General features: G+C 47.1%; 1 protein-coding gene across 1 annotated transcript in view; it reads right to left on the reverse strand.

The window, feature by feature from the left end:
- Gmpr (guanosine monophosphate reductase) overlaps window positions 1-16,293 on the reverse strand; it is a 30,820-nt gene extending 14,527 nt beyond the window's left edge. The window contains exons 1-4 of the mRNA XM_059263103.1: window positions 16,204-16,293; window positions 12,445-12,618; window positions 4,782-4,863; window positions 2,069-2,175 (exon numbers count right to left, since the gene is read on the reverse strand). Of these exons, the coding sequence (XP_059119086.1) occupies window positions 2,069-2,175; window positions 4,782-4,863; window positions 12,445-12,618; window positions 16,204-16,287 (447 nt within the window). The 5' untranslated portion in view covers window positions 16,288-16,293. The remainder of the gene's footprint in view (window positions 1-2,068; window positions 2,176-4,781; window positions 4,864-12,444; window positions 12,619-16,203) is intronic.
- Between the last annotated feature and the right edge of the window lie 528 nt (window positions 16,294-16,821).

Raw genomic sequence — 16,821 nt, forward strand, 5'->3', positions numbered from 1 at the left:
TATTCAAGTCAAATCAATACTGTTATGAACCATTAAAAGTATACCATAACTCCAAATATATGAAATATGTAAGTATACATATATACACACCTGTAAGAAAATGTGCATGGACAGATGGATGGATGAAGGGAGGGAGGGAGGGAGGGAGAGAGGGAGGGAGGGAGGGAGAGAGAGAGGGAGGGAGGGAGGGAGGGATGAATGGATAGATGGATGGATGGACAGATGGGATGGTTAGATGATGGATGGATGGATGGATGGATGGATGGATGGACAGATGGATGGACAGATGGATGGATGGATGGGATGGTTAGATGATGAATACACAAATAGTAGATGGATGACAGATGGATGGATAGATGAGAGAGGAAAGGGGTAAAGGACAGAGGGGGAGGGAGGAAGGGAAGGAAAGGAGAGAGAGAGAGAGAGAGAGAGAGAGAGAGAGAGAGAGAGAGAGAAAGTAGCTAGATAGCCTACCTTACACAGCTATGATTTTTCCACCTGTTGGTTCAACCAACCACAAATAAAAAACACTTAATAAAAAAATCTGCACCTCTACTAAACATGCACAGACTTTCTTGTTATCTCCTAAGCCATGCAGGGTAGCAACGGTTTACCCAGCATTTACACTCTATTAGGTAATCTGGAGATGATTTAAAGTGTAAGAGAATCTTATAGAGATTATACCCCAATACTAGTGCACTGTGCAGAGGGACTTGAACATCTGTGGAGTGTGGTTTCCACAGGAGTGCTGGACTCCACCACTTGAGAACACCAAGGAACAACTGGACACATCATCTGTCTATCCATCCACTCCTCCATCCATCTCAGCTACACAAGCAGGTGCCATGGTCCACCACAACATTGGCCCTATGATGCCAGCTCAAATCACATAACTATTGCCAACAGTCTACATGGTGGTTCTGTGAATGATGTGGAGTAGGTGCACAGAAGGAAAGGACCCACTTCACCTGGTCATTCAATCACTCAATCAATCCTTAGTAACACTTATGGCTGGTGACGGTGGCATCATTGTTCCAGAAGCTTCTGTCAGAATACTGGTGTCATGCTCAACTCCTTCGATTCCACGCCTTAACCGATACTATCCTCAACAGGTGACAGGTGAGATGGAAGCATCAGCTCACTGCCTCCTCCTGTCAGGTACCCCTGACTCGAGGTCTGAGGTTCACCTCTCACCTGCTCATCCTCCTGCTTCCTCATCCACTCATAAATTCCCAAGACCAATGGGCTCTTTAGTCACCTGATCTCCAACCCATGAGTCCTCCTCAGTGCCTGTCATGTACCTCAAAAAATCAACATGAACTCATAAATCCAAAGTGAATTTTTTCCTCAGTAGCCACTCTTATGAACCAGCCCATGGAGCAGAAGTGGACTCCTCCTCCTTTACCAGCCCCACAAATACTAACTCCACTGCCAAGACTTAATTCCGTTCTCTAAACACGCTTCGGGTTGGTGTATGGCTCTGCAGATTTGCTGCCTACCCTTTAGTGGATGGCGGTCACCTGCAGTCTGAATCACACCTTCCCAACTAGATTCCTTTCTCAGCCTGTCCCTTCCCAGTCCTTCCCAAAGGAGCCCGTTGGTTGCTACGAGCCAACCCACTCACCTTCTCCTGCACTGGCATCTTCAATAGCTTCCTATTGCACTTGGAAGAAAGCCCCGGTTTTTCACATGTCCCCCAGAGTTCTTGCCCACAGTTGCCCTGGAATTCATCTGTGATCCATTCTTCTACCCCCTCCCAGCTCATCACTCCAAAACAGTGGCTTTGAGGGTTTTTTTTTTTTTTAATGCCCTTTTCTCTTGTTTCTCCATTGTTCTTCAGCTCTCTCCTATCCTTTCATCTGGAACAAACCACCACCCTTCCATATCACTTCCCAAAGCATTTCCAAACTCCTGAATCTGAGCTATGATGACCTGTGTCAGCCCCTCCCAAGTTCATACTGACATTTGGAAATAGGGTCTTTGAAGGCAGCACGGCCCCTCAGGGCCAGGACCACTACCATGATCTCCCCATGGTCCCCAGAGGCTCCCAGATCCTCCTAATACTCACAGAGATGATGTGCCCCTTGAGGCCATGGGCAGAGTCAGCACACTCTATTACGGCACTCAGCTGGGGGTAACCCACTCCTGTCTTGGTTCGGGTGGTGCACACAGAACCTGTGCAGAAGGAGAGGTGGATTCAGCGAGGGTTGTGCCTGAATAGAACACAACCTAAAATGATACCCCTTCACCATCACATGGTGCTGCCTCAGTGAAGGGGTGACTTTTGCATAACAGTGGATGTACGCTTGCAGGACGAGTACTGACTGGTCAGTTACATGGTCTCACTATACACTGCACCACTGGCCATGTGTGTCCCTCATGTCTTCACCATTGTCATCGGCAGATGTCCGGGACGTCATCTCCCACACCACCCTCACCGCCCCCCCATGTGATGTCTACTCCCCTGCAATGGTCGAGCACAGGCTCCAGTCTCCTCCCTCTCCTCCATCCATCCTTCACTCTTCCACATATGCAGATTCCACTTCTAGGAACCACTGGGAATCCTCCCAGCCTTTTCCAAGCTTTTTCACCTTCAGCTTTGGTCGTTACTAACCTCCCACTTCACTGCCCAGCCTAGGAGACTACTTGGTATGATTGTCATGGAATGCATTTGCATTAGGGGGAAGGGCTTATCCCTGGGCCTGACAAACCCTTGGGAGGAGGAAGCCACATAACGGTATTTCTATTATTCAACCCTGGCCCAAACATAACCCAGTTTCCATGTTTAGTTCCATGTTATATCTCCTGCCCCATTTCCTTGAACCCCCTGGGTCCCCACTTAGCCTAGACCTGAGGTCAGCCTGGCTCTCAGTAGTCATGCCAACACATGGGTATCTTTCTACCTTGCCTCTTCCTGTCCCAATGTCCCATTCAGTCCTGGTTGTGTTCTCTTGGGTCTAGGGGGACACCAAGATCCAATGTCCCCTGTTCCCACTTCTAACTCATCTTACCCCCAAAGCAAGTGAGTACCCACCTCCGTGCCCCATCTGCCTCCCCTCTTATCTGCCCCTCTTCCCTGTGCTCTTACCACTGACTTTTCAGCAAGTTTCTTCCCTCCTCAGGGGTTCTCTGTACTCTGGGTTTTTCCCTCTTTCCCCTCTCCCCCTTTCTCCTCTTCTATCTCTCCCCTCCACTACCCACTCACATTCCCTACTACCCCAGCCAACCCTCGCTCATTTTTCAGGCTTCATCTTAAACGTCGCTGCCCCAGGGAAGCTGTGCATCACGTTGTCTTTGGAGAAGCCTGCTTCAGTCATTATGTGTGGAGGAGTGTTGGGGAGCATTTTCTCTGCTGCATAGGGAGCTGTGGGGAGTTCATCCCCTCGTCTAACCTGACACTGAGAAGAGCCTCGTGCATGAGAGCTCTATAAATAGCATGGAAAGAATGCAGGGAAGCATGAGTGAGTCACATGACACTTCCGCTCTGCCACTGCTCACCTTCTCCTCCATGTCTTGCAGGGTCTCTATGTGCTGTTTTAGGGGCAGACCAGGTATTGTTCCTCTTGCTCAGAAAGTTATGAAGTGCCTAAGTGGGTGGCAATGAGGAAAACCACAGGATAACAGTGGAGCTTGAAGTCTCCCTGTAGTTAAAAGCCTGCATGTTTTATGAGCAGACAGGGCCATTTTCCAATACATGCACTTACACGTGATATGTCACAGCACAAGGGGTCCTCTTCCTATGGCAGCATTTGCCCTCATGCCCCTTGCATGAGCTTCCATTTTTAAGACTGTCTTTTTGGGGTAGAAGGGTGTGTGTGTGTGTGTGTGTGTGTGTGTGTGTGTGTGTGTGTTTGTGTGTGTGTGTGTGTGTGTGTGTGTGTGTGTTGCATATATCTGTGTGTCTGCTGTTATTTTTAGTCCCAGATAAATATCTTCTTTCCCTCTCTCCAATGCTGTGTCTGCGTAATAATGGATGTCCAGGACAGAATTCTAGAACATGGTAGTGAGAATGCATGCTTGGGTATGGGACACAGGAAGGCAAACGCCAGCCAGTCCCAGTAAGAACAGTAACTCATAGGTTAAGACTGGAACTTAACTTGGATTAAATTAAGAAGAGATTAAGGCTCTACTTGATTCCTTCATTCAAGAGGCCCGTGGGTGGGCCTCATGTGTAAGAGGTGGATTAGTATCAGGTGGGGAGTCAGTGTGGCTAACATCTGGGCCACAGGTCATGTTCAAATGTGGCCACTTAGTCACAAGACTATTTACAATGTTTGGGGTCCTTCAAACATTCACATGAACCTAGCCATTCTTGTTTATTAGCTTTCCTCGTGTATTCCCTACCCCAACCTTCCTCTTCAGGGTGAATGGCTCATCAGTGATCTATACAGCCTGCTCTTCCACACTAACATGCTAAAGCAGGGCCTCAAAACTCAACTACGTGCCTGTAATCAGACTTTCTTTGGACTGCCAGCTCCTGAATAACAACACGGAGACTTTTTTTTATTAATGATGAGGTAAAAGAGAGACAGATCTTCACAGTGTACAAAAAGATTAACCCACAACACATGGCTGCTCACGTGGAAGGTGCTTGGGGTCATCAGAGAACAGCTCAATGACCTCCCAGGAGCTTCGTGGGGAAACTCAGTGATCTTCCTCAGAATGTGCCCTGAGCCGCTGGGTGAGTCTCTTATGGTTCCCATGTGGCCACCTCCAGGAACCCCAAGCCCCAGTCCCCTGTTCCCCACAGACAGCCCTCCTGGGATCCCAGCAGGTCTTACCCGGTCCAACTCCCACTTTGATGATATCTGCTCCAGAAAGGATGAGCTCTTCCACCATCTCGCCTGTTACCACGTTTCCTGCCTATGACAGGAAGGACACAGCTCTCCATCACAGGAAAGACTCTGGCAGGGGTGGGGTACAGGGGTCATGGAGTGGTCAGTGGGAAACTCCACTTCTGACCCCAAGGGTATGTGTATATTGAAGCTACCAGGGTGCCAGGAGACAAAAAAACACTACATCCAATTGTGAAGTTGATTTAAGTCTGAGAATCTGTGAGTATGTTCCTGGCTCCCTCGTCTACTAAATTCCAACACAGAAGCTGATAACAGGAGATCCCTTTTGGGGAAGTCACCTGGGTGAACTAATGACATGCAATGCTGCAGAAATGTAGAATTTTTAGAAACATAGGTAATTCTGAGGGTGTCTGGGCCAGGCTTATGGAACATCTCAACACTGGTCAGATCAAAACAAGATCTTCTAGGGAACCCCAAATCCATAAGCAATGAAACCCAGTCAGCTGATCAAAACCCTTAGCAATGGGCATGAGCGACTTTGGCATCTGTAAAAGCCCTGGGGAATCTCTATAGAACCCAGAAAGCCACGGTTAGAAAACTGACCTTCTCGTGGTTGAGAAAGCACCAGAGTGGCCCTAGAGCTGGGGTTCCCACCTTGGTAGGAAAGGGCAGGCCAGCCCTAATGGGCCATATGCCCCTGGCACAGGCTCTGTCTACAAATGGAGAGAAGCTTCAGTCCTAAGAATAGACCTACAAGCCAGGAAGTGGCGGAATCCATCAAGCACAGGAATGCATCTGCGCCGGAAATAGTACAAGCTCTCTGACTGCGGGAGCTTGAGAGAGCAAAAATAGGCCTTTGATTACAACTCACTGCCCCCATGGATTCTTCAGCTGGTACTCGGGATCCTTGGCAACGTGCCCTGACTGGGTTTTCACAACCGTGCGAAGTCACATTTTACAGAATGCAGCCTTACTCACTGTACTCCCACCAAAGCCCAAGTGTCCTTTCGCTGAATTAATTCCCTGAGGGAAAATTTCCTTTTTTAACTTATACAAAATAACTTGAACTTCATAGAAAAAAAAAAGGTTGTTAGAAAGAGGTGACGAGGCCAGCTTGAAGCTGCTTGAGTATAAGCACCAGCTGCCAACAGAAAATGATGACAGATGTCGCAGATGGAGGACTGGGGTTGGGTTAAAGGTAAAGCTATTTTCCTGTAAATTCAGCCGGGAAGTGTAAAGGCAAAGTTAGAACCATCTCTATAAAAATAAAATGCACACGAGCGGACAATACAATCAACAAATAGCCAGCTAGAGAAAAGCACGTGGAGCTACGACAAAGCGTGACTAGCTGGAACATGTGGAGAACTCATAAGCTCCAGAAGAAAAAAAATTAAAAAAAAACACAGAGGGAGACATGGCTAATATAAGTCGCAAGTTTACTCAATTTCAATAATAATCAAAATTAATACACCAGTGTGAGTCTACTTTTCATATATCAAATCGGCGGTGTTTATTTTTTGTTGTTGGTGGTGGTTTTTTCGAGACAGGGTTTCTCTGTGGAGTTTTGGTGCCTGTCCTGGAGCTCACTCTCTAGACCAGGCTGGCCTCGAACTCACAAAGGTATGTGCCACCACCGCCTGGCGACCATCAGTGGTTATAAACACTAAATATTGAGAAGAAAATATCACATAAACTCTCGCTACTGGTGGGATTTCTTTTCTAGCACAAGTTTTCCTGGAAAGAAATTGGAGCTTCAAAAGTGTGCATGTCCCTTGTTCCATGAATGCTGAGATTCTCTCCCAATGAAATTATCACAAGCATGGCCAAAGATTTAGCCAAAAGACATGTCATTCACAAAGTGAAAAGCTGTTTATTTCTCCGATAGGAATGGTTCTTCTGGAAACCGTGAAGACCCAATTCAGACAAAAGAGGACAAGACCCAATCGGAAATAAAGATAACAGTCAGGCTTTGGTGTGAAGTTTCCAGTTCTGCATAGGTGGCCCCTTGGGCATGGGAGTTAGGTCTGTGGGTAGGAAGGGGCTGGTTTGGGTGATTAAGAGAGGGTGCTTTCTATCAGTACGAAGTGCCTTGTGTAGGGAGTGGATACAGGCTTGAGAGTGTGATAGCCCATGGAAGCATGATAGGCCCTGTCACTATGGTAGTCATGCCTGTTCACTTCCTAGGCAGCCATGACAAAACAAAAACTATGTGCCCCAATCTGAGGCACGGAGGCAGGCAGGAAGCAGGTCCCACTAGTCATCCCCACTGTCCCGGTGTCATGGTTTACATCTCAAATATCCCCAAAGCTCATAGGCAAGATGCTGGGTCCACAGTGCAGCAGGATTGACAGGTGGCACTTGGGGAATTGAGGGAGCCACCGCATCAACCAACGGGTTCATCCATTCATGAATTCCTAACTCCTTGAGGTCTTGGGAGGGGGTGGGAACTTCCGGACACCAGGGCCCAGCTGGAGGAAGTGGGTGCTAGGGGCGTGCCCTTGAAGGATGTGTCTTATCCCTAGCACCGTCATCTCCGAGTCTCTGCTTCCTGTGAGGTAAGTGGTTTTCTCCACCAAATACACCTTGTCATGACGTTCACCTTGACACAGACCCAGAAACTACAAAGCTATGTGACTCCGACCTGCAATATCTGAAACCTGAAGCCAAAACAAACCTTAACTTAAAAAAACCCAAACTTTTTCTCAGGTCTTGTCAGAAAGCAGACTAATAGACCCAGGGAAGCTGGGTGACTTCCAGCTTCAAGGTCTTAGTTAAAAAATGAGATCCTGGGCCGGGCGGTGGTGGCGCACGCCTTTAATCCCAGCACTCGGGAGGCAGAGGCAGGCAGATCTCTGTGAGTTCGAGGCCAGCCTGGGCTACCAAGTGAGTTCCAGGAAAAGCGCAAAGCTACACAGAGAAACCCTGTCTCGAAAAACCAAAAAAAAAAACAAACAAAAAAAAAAAACCGAGATCCTGGGCATGGTGGCACATGTCCATAATCCCAGCAACACGGAAGGTTGAGGTAGTAAGATCACAAACTTAAGGCCAGTGTAGACAGCTCAGTGTCTCTAAATTAAAAGTAAAAAAGATGGCCGGGGGTGTGACTTAGAAGAACATTCATCTAGTATGTTTAAAGATCTGGGTTCTGTCCGGGGCGGGGAGGGGAGGAGAGGAGGGGAAGAGAATGAAAACAGCCCTGTTTAAGCATGTGAAGCCATAGGTGCAATGCCCCACTGGCCACAAGTGAACTGCAAGGCAACAGGGCATTTGGAGGAGCACTGGCCTGGTGCAGAGGCCAGGAATCGCCTGCTTCTGCAATGATTCTAAAAACACTCAGCATTCACCCAGTACCCTTCAGCTCAAGAACACTGGGTAAATGCTAATTCCTCCTCACCGTGTGTGCCACTGAGAGCCAGAAAAGAGAAATTAACATTTTCAAAACCACCACCGAGAACCAAAGGCATGAGCGTCCACTGGAGGTTTCTGAATGAACCATGGATTCCACGGATCAGCGCAGGCGGTGAATGGTTTAGGAATAAACATTTACCTTGCCAAAGTCTTCAGTTCATTGCTAGGGAAACCAACTGGAGCAACGGAACACCTCCCAGCTGGCCAGCAGGCCTGCGGAGGCCCTCGCTGCTGGAGGTTGCCTAGGGGCTTGTGGGAACTCACCATCCATCCCTTCTGCCATGCTCCATCTTGGCAACCCCTGGCTCCGCCCTTGCTGCACACACTTCCCTGTTTCCCATTCCCCCCTCCTTCCTGTACTGCCCAGTCTCCCTTGGTCTTTATTCTTGAGGATGGCACACAACGTTTACAAACAGGCCAAATGTGGCCCTCCCCACCAGCCAGCCACTGCAAGCTTGGAACCTCTTGAGAAGTGGTGCCTGTCTCTATTTTTGTGTGTCCATATGTGTGTATATGAGAACTTTGTGCCTAAGTATGGAGGCCAGAGGTCAACCTCATGACACCATCCACCTTATTTTTTGTGACGGACCTCTCCCCTTTCACCTGCTACTCTGCCATTCAGCTAGGCTGGCTGAGCTACGTCCCCATCCCTTCTCTCACTTCTTCAAACAATTCCACTGCCCAGGTCCCACCGTTGTGCTGTGACTCACTGTTCAGAGCACATGCTTTCAATGAAACTTACTACCCAAAAGCAATGGAGCACCTATTGGGGTATGCTGTATGGGTAAAAAAAAAAAAAAAAAAAAAAAAAAAAAAAATAGCATCCATGTAAATCCCACAATTATTCTCCATGTCTTAGTGTCCTCAAACTCCTTTTCCCAAGCAAGGAACATGAGAATTAAAAAGTCCCCATAGGGTTCCGGTCATGAGCCCACAGACTTCAGGAATGCTGTGATCTGAATGTCTATGGTGTCCTCTCAAACTTCATATCCTGAAACCCCAACTCCAGGGCACTAGGATGGAGGGATGAGGTCTCCAAGAGGGCAGGCTCATGACTGGGATTACTGCTCCTTAGAGAGGTCTGAGGGAGCATGTGCAGACCTTTCTGCAATTCAAGGACATACCTACAAGGTGTGCATTACCTATTAAGGAACAGTGTCACCAGACAGTGGGCAGACCTTGGCCTTGGGCGTCCAGTAAGTTTCCACTGTTTATGAGTCACCCAGTGTAGGGTCTTTTGACACAGCCCGAAGGGAGTAAGACAGGGCACTGAGTTGAGTTTAATGGTGCTAGAACTAGCTACCAAGTGGAGACAGGAGAAAAGAGTGAGCAAGGCTTCTGGGAAAGAGGAATGGCCTCCGGCCTTGGTAATCACAAACCCAGCTGAGAAAACAGCAGGGGGATCTCAAATACACCACGAGGCAAAAGATGACACAAGACACAGACAGGCTGACCACTCACAGAAAGCTTGGACCGGGCCAACGCAAACGGTGTTGTTTAGGAATGTGTAAGCGACACCACCAGACAGTGGCCAAGAGGGAAGTAGTAACTAAGAGGAAACCTGAGGTGAGGCCCTCCGGATGCAGGGTCGCTGAAGTGGGGCTTATAATGCCCTAAGAAACCTCCCTGTGTGTGCACTTTTCATAATTTATAAAGTTACCAAAGATGTGAAACAGAGCCACTAAGCCGCCTCCTTAAGCCTGCGTCGTTTCCCATTAATCCTTTGCAAGCAACCTGCATGCCATGAGGGTGGAATGTGGAAAAAGCTTCTCAGCTGTTAACCTCCATGTTTCCAGAGCAACTAAAACAGGAGAGGTAGATCCTACCCCTGCAGACACCCCCAGACCCCTGCAGACCCCTCCAGATCACAGCAGCCTTGGGCCTTTCCTTCTTTCCCTGTCTCACGGAATCCATAAAGGGCACAGTATCCCTAACAAATACATGTTGAGATTTCTACATGCCTGACCTGGAATCAGAGAAGTTAAGCTTAATGTCAAATGCTATTCAAGGCCACCACATCCCAGTCAGAGACTGGGGCTTCTGTTCTTCTGGAATTCCAGATTTCTCTTCCCTCTTTTAAGTGGCCGGAAAGAAAGTTCCCACATAGGCTACTGACAGGGGCGCCAGGTGGGGCCTGGAACTGGGAGTGCATGAGTGGTAATGGGGCATAGGAAAGGATCGCAACTTCACCATGCTCCAGTAGGCCCAAAGTCAGCCTCCCCAACTAGAAACAAAGGCACCGTACCTTCCACCCCATACTGCCCAGTGGCAGGTGAATAAGGACAAGGGGATGCTACCAAGTCTAAATGTGCAGTTTTGTTATGTTAATGTGGCATTGTGATAAATCCCCAAATCTAAGAACAAATCAGAGTTTTTTGTTTTTGTTTTTTTATTTATTTACTTTTATTTTATATGCATTGGTGCTTTGCCTGTAGGTACGTCTGTGTGAGAGTGTCAGATCTTGGAGTTACAGACAGTTGTAAGCTGTATGTGGAATTTAAACCCAGGTCCTCCAGAAGAGCAGTCAGTGCCTTTAACTGCTGAGCCATCTCTCCGGCCCCACAAATCAAAGTTTAAGATTCCTGGTCTATAGTAAATGTGGGATAACTGTTCCTAGTCTTTACCAAGATGTTGGAAACAGGAGAGGAAACTGGCATCTCCCTAAAATACACTGAGTACTCATGGATGCAGGAGAAAGCTAAACTCTTACTCTCACATGCAACAAACACATGTTTTGTGATCCAAACACATGGGTGTCCTCCCAAGCACTAAGGAATTCCCAGCAGAAAGTCCTACAGTTTAACTCAGTTTAGATGGTACCTGGAAATAGCGTCAGATCCCACAGCTCTGATGGAGAGAGTGTCACACCCGACAGATCTGAGCTCAGTCCCAACCCAGAGCAGTAGGCTACCCACAGCCCCTATTAAACCCAAGATTCGATGACCGCCTTCTCGGGTCATTTGCTGGAGTGGCCCACAGACTCAAATACACACAGTGGCTGGCTTGCTCGCTCAGCAAAGGCTGGGGAGGATGTAGAGAAGTCAGATGAAGATCTGTCTCAAGAGCAGGTAAGAGCTAAGAGGAGCTGGGTCAGGAATCCACATCAAAGGGTCAACAGAGAAAGATTCCCTTGGCAGCTTTATCATTAGGAAGTCTATCTCAGGAAGTGCAGGCCTAGGTATGCTGTGAAGGGGCTCCCTAAAAGGTTCAGTTCTCAGCGGGAGATGCTGCTGAGAGGTGGTGACTGAATCAAGAAGGTACTGACTTCACTGATGAATTCATCTCATCCACTGATGAGTTCATAGGGAAACAGGCTACATAAAGAACTAAGGGAGACCTCATTGAAGAAAGTATATGGATAAGGGCCTGTCTTTGAAGGGAAATACCTTGACCCTGACCCGTTTTCCTTTTCATGAGGTGATTTCTGTAGCTGTGGTAAAATATCATGACCAAAAGCAACTTAGCAAAGAAAGGTCCCCAAAGAGACGACTGAACTCCACTAGCAGAAACAATGCCTTTCTACCAACTTCCTGTGGGGGAAATGTGAGGCAAACAGGGTTGAAAACACAGAGGTAGCAGGGGCGAATCATGCACTGGTCATTCCCTACATACCATACTGACTAAGACCAGTAAAGATGGGTAAAAACACAACAGGTTTTTTGTCCCTAACGCCCAGCTGTAACTCTCAGGATTACCATATCCTTTAGCCAGTCCACCTGAGAGGAGTCAACATAGCTTCCCTGAGTAAGGGTGCCGATAGTTGGGAAAATACAGAAAGGGATGAAAAGTCCCAAAACAAAGGTCTTAGATATAATGTCATCTCGACCAACCTACCGTCATAATTGACTCTCATAAAATGACTATGTCACAGAGTCTGACCCCAGGGGCACAGATGTCTGCTGACAAGCACGGGTGGGGTGTAGGACAACATGCTGAACTGAAAGCCTGGCATGTGTTTTCAGTTTTTAAATAAATACACTATCAAGGGGCGATGGAGATCCCACCCCCTCTTTTTTTACAGGTGTCATCTGCTAACAGACAATAGATACCATTTACCACCATCTGTGATGTTGATCAGGATTGTATTCATTTTTTAGAGGAAAGCTAGTTCTTCAGATCTTCCCTTTCTTGGGGATTCAAAACTACTCTTGCAACAAAATGGAAAGGCACAGGCCCCACCCCCAGCACACTGCATCCATCTCCTAGAGTCCTCATCTTGAGACCCTCCCATCATACCTACCATGATGGTGTGCTCAGGGAATTTGGATCGGACCAGTTTCACGAATTCCACAAAATGTTCCGAATACCCATTGGCCACATCCAGGCAGATGAACTTCAACTGTGGCACAGCTTCCAAGATGCGACTCATCTTCTCTAGATCATTCTGCCCACTGCCCGAACTCACGGCTACATGCTGTGGCAAAGTGAAGCATAGAAGACAGCCATGAACAGCAGTTTTCAAAGGAAGATCCCCTCCCCCCGAATCTGGCAACCCTCTGAGGTCTACCCTGAGCAAACACAGAGGCTCTATTCAAGAGACAAACAGCAGCAGAGGTAGAGGAGACCTGCTCCTTCCATGGCTGACCTAAACTTTATTTTTTCTTTCGCACCCTTGACTTACACCCATCCTTGAACCTGGGATTCGGCAATAAAACCTCACAGTAAACAGATTCTGAAATCCTTGAGGCCTTATCCTCAGCTTCCACTCAGTTTTCTCAAGCTTGCTGTGTTGAACTACTGTAGAGCTACTGATGCAAAATGTGTCCTGGGGGAAACTCACAGAAGGGCACCATGGGAAGTTTCCAGAAAGAGCAAGTGAGAACAACACCCATTTACAGGTTAAGGAAATCTATGGCTGGGATATGCCTGAACTGGAAGAGTGCTTAAGGCCCTTCTCTTCTGCCTACTGAGCTCAAGGCCAGTCTGAGGTACATCATGCCCTGAATGATGTTAGTATTGTCAACTTGTGAGATTCTAGAATGACCTGGGAGACAGGCCTCTTGGGCATGCCTTTGGGAGATTACCTTGGTTGCATTAGTTGAGGTGGGGGGCCCGTGACACCATTCCTTTGCTGGGATCCTGGGGTATGTGTAAATGGAGAAAGGGAGCTGAGCAGCATGCATTCATCACTCTAGGCTTCCTGATTGAGGGTGCATGTGATCCGCTGCTCCAAGCAGCTGCTACCTTGACCTCCTACCATGACAGCCTGTACCCTTGAACTGTGAACCAGAATAAATGCTCCCTTAAGGTGATTTTGTCAGAGTGTTTCATCACAGAAATAGAGGGGGGAAACTAAAACATTGTGTCTTAAAACAAACAAGTAAATAAAACCAGGGGCTGGAGAGGTGGTTCAGTGGTTAAGAGTGCTTACTGCTCTTACAGAGGACCCAGGTTTGGTTCCCAGCACCCACACAAAGGCTTACAACCATATGGAACTCCAGTTCCAGAGGATCCAACACCTTTCTCTGGCGTCTGTTGGCATTAGGCATACATGTAATGCACACAGACACATGCAGGCAAACACACACATAAAAATAAGTCTTTTTAAAAAGCTACACCCAGGTTGATGTGAGATTGTTGTTTTGTTGTTATTAAACAGTAATATGCAATGATTAGCTATATAGCATTTGTATTACATGGGACATTACAAGTCTTATAGAAATGATTTAAATCTATAGGAGGATATATATAAGTTAGATGTAGATTTATCTATAGAACCTCAGCAACCAAGGACTTTGGCATATGCAAGGAGCATGCAGAGACACTCTGAACAATATATCAAAAACGAAAGACTTTATATTGAGACAGAATTATTTTATCTCTTAAACCAAATTTTTTGTAGTGGAAGTCCACACCTAATTAAATCATAGTGACATCAGCCACAGCCATGCCAGCACCCAAAATCATTATCTCATCATAAATGATCTGCCCACAAAGAGGCAAGCCCAGACCTCACTGCTGGATTTGGCTTAGAACCAGCAGAATGTATTGGAAGGAAACTCAGTTATGTGATGGGAGGGCTTATAGATATCATTTTTGAACACCCATTTACTTAGTGGATCTGGGCTACTGAGACAGAGTCACCCATCCTGGCTAATTTTATATCAACTTGACACACGCTACAGTCATCTCAGAAGTGGGAATCTCAATTGAGAAAATGCCCCTACCAGACTGGGCCTATGGGCAAGCCTGTGGTACATTTTCTTGATTGATGGCTGATGTGAGAGGGCCCAGCTCACTATAGGCAGTGCCACCTGTGGGCTGGTGGTCCTGGGTGATATAAGAAAGTAAGTTAGGCAAACTATAAGCCAGTAAACAGTACTCTTTCTTGGCCTCTGCTTCCCTTCCTGCCTGTCTTGAGTTCCTACACTGACTTCCCTAGATGATGGACTACTCAATGTGCATTCTGTAAGATGAAATAAACCCCATCCTCCCCAAGTTGCTTTTGGTCATGGTACTTCATCACAGCAATAGAACCCCAACTAAGACATCACTTTAAGGACACGACAATTTTAGCATATTTAGTTATGCCATTATCATAGAACATTTTCCTGGTTCCCAGAAGGATTTTTGATCTTTTGTGACAGCACTAGGTACTGAATCTAGGGTGTCACACACTTTTTAATCCTCACAGGTAAATCCTGGCTGAGCTACATCACAAGCTCCCTGCTCCTTTTTATTTTAGAGACAGGGTCTAAGTTTCCCAGGCTGCCCTTGACCTTGAGTTCCTCCTGCCTCAGCCTCTTAAGTAACTAAGATTACAGGCTACGGCACCAGGCCTGGCTCCAAATGGACGTTAGGCATTACTCTTTAATTCCTTCCTCCTGCTACCAGGCCCCAGATAACCATGTCTCTGAGTATTTGCCCACCATGGGCAATTGTTAATGAAATCACACTTGTGGGCTTTTGTGTTTGGTTTTTACTCTGCAAAATGTTCTCAAGATTTGTTTACACTATAACATAAGTCAGTACTTCATTTCCTTTTGTGGCTGAACAACAGTCTATCATATTGGTTTATTTGTCCACCAACTAGACATTTTAGTTGTTTAGTTTATATTTCCCACTTTGGGGCTATTGTAAATGTCATGAGCATTCATGAACAAGTCTATGTGTGAACACATGGTTTCATTTCTTCTAGAAATGGAACTGCTGGGTGACAGGGTAACTCATGCTTTACGTTCTTGAGGAGTATCTTAAGGTTACTATTTCTGTGACAAAACACCATGACCAAAGCAACTTGGAGCTGAAAGGCTTTATTTGGCTTCTGCTTCCAAGGAAGTCAGGACAGGAACTCAAGCAGGGCAGGAACCTGGAGGCAGGAGCTGATACAGAAGCCATGGAGGGTGCTGCTTACTGGCTTGCTCAGCCTGATTTCTTATAGAACCCAGGACCATCAGCCCAGAAATGGCACCACCCATAATGGGGCTGAGCCCTCCCCTATCAATCACTAATTAAGAAAATGTCCTACAGGCTTGCCTACAGCCCGATCTTATGGAAGGATTTTCTTAACTGGGGTTCCCTCCTCTCAGATGACTTCAGCCTGTGTTAAATTGACATTAAACCATCCAGCACTAGGAGTTTTTAGGTCATTTACAAGGCAGTCTCAGCACCTACATTCCTCCCAACTATATACAAGCATTCCAATTTCTCCACATCAACGATTCTCACATCATTCTAATGACAGCCATCTTAGCAGGTGTGTAGAGTACTGAACTACAAGGCAATTTGTTATAACTAGGACACGCTGTCTGTAGCCAGGAAAAAGCACTAAGATTGGATTCACCTAGAAACCCCTAAGGAAGCAAGGCCTTCCCAGACTCTGGGGATGGATGCTTTACTCTCCATGGTGTCCTCACAGGGAAAGCCTGTGTTTTCTAGTACCCGGTGCGGCAGGTTTCCTCAGCAGAGCCCTCGGCAGCGACCCACAAGCCTCCAAATACTTGTGACATCACTGAAGCCTCTTCCCCTCAGCCCTTGTCACTCAAACGTGTCATCATACCTGCAGGCACTCAGGGTGGTTTTCCGCAAAACATTTCCAGTCTTCCAAGGAGTAATGCTTGTGAACGGGCTGTAAACATGGCATGCTAGGAAACAAAACCGATTATCTGTCAGGAAGGAGCCAGGGAAACCCATCTCCCCCTCCACCTGCGGGATAAGCTGCAGACAAATCCATCTGTGGCTGCCATTCATGCCTAATTTGCTCTGAATGTGTTCCTAGTAACCAAAATCAAACAAAGGTGTGCACAATGAAGCAAGGATTCCAAAATGGCCTCCTGCTCCGATATGATCAGACCACGTGTGTTCAGCCAGGGAAAGTCTGCCAAGAGGCAAGAATAAAGGAGCTTTCCTGCCCAGCTGGCCCGTCTAGCTTTTGCCCACACCCAAGAACACATATGTAGAGGGGCCCCCAGACCAGAGAGTGAGCATCGTAATGCAAGCTTCTGCTCAGCCAACCAAGGGACCTTGCCTTACACCCAAAGCTTCCTCCAATACATAACCTAAATACTTTTTTTCTGAAAGCCAAGAAGGGAGGAGGTTATGTAGATAACCCTACAACCTCTGACTATTGAACTCGACTTGACCACCATTGGGCCAATGCTTTGCAGACGCCATGGAA

This window comes from Peromyscus eremicus, chromosome 5 (assembly GCF_949786415.1).
Source record: "Peromyscus eremicus chromosome 5, PerEre_H2_v1, whole genome shotgun sequence".
Classification (NCBI taxonomy): Eukaryota; Metazoa; Chordata; class Mammalia; order Rodentia; family Cricetidae; genus Peromyscus; species Peromyscus eremicus.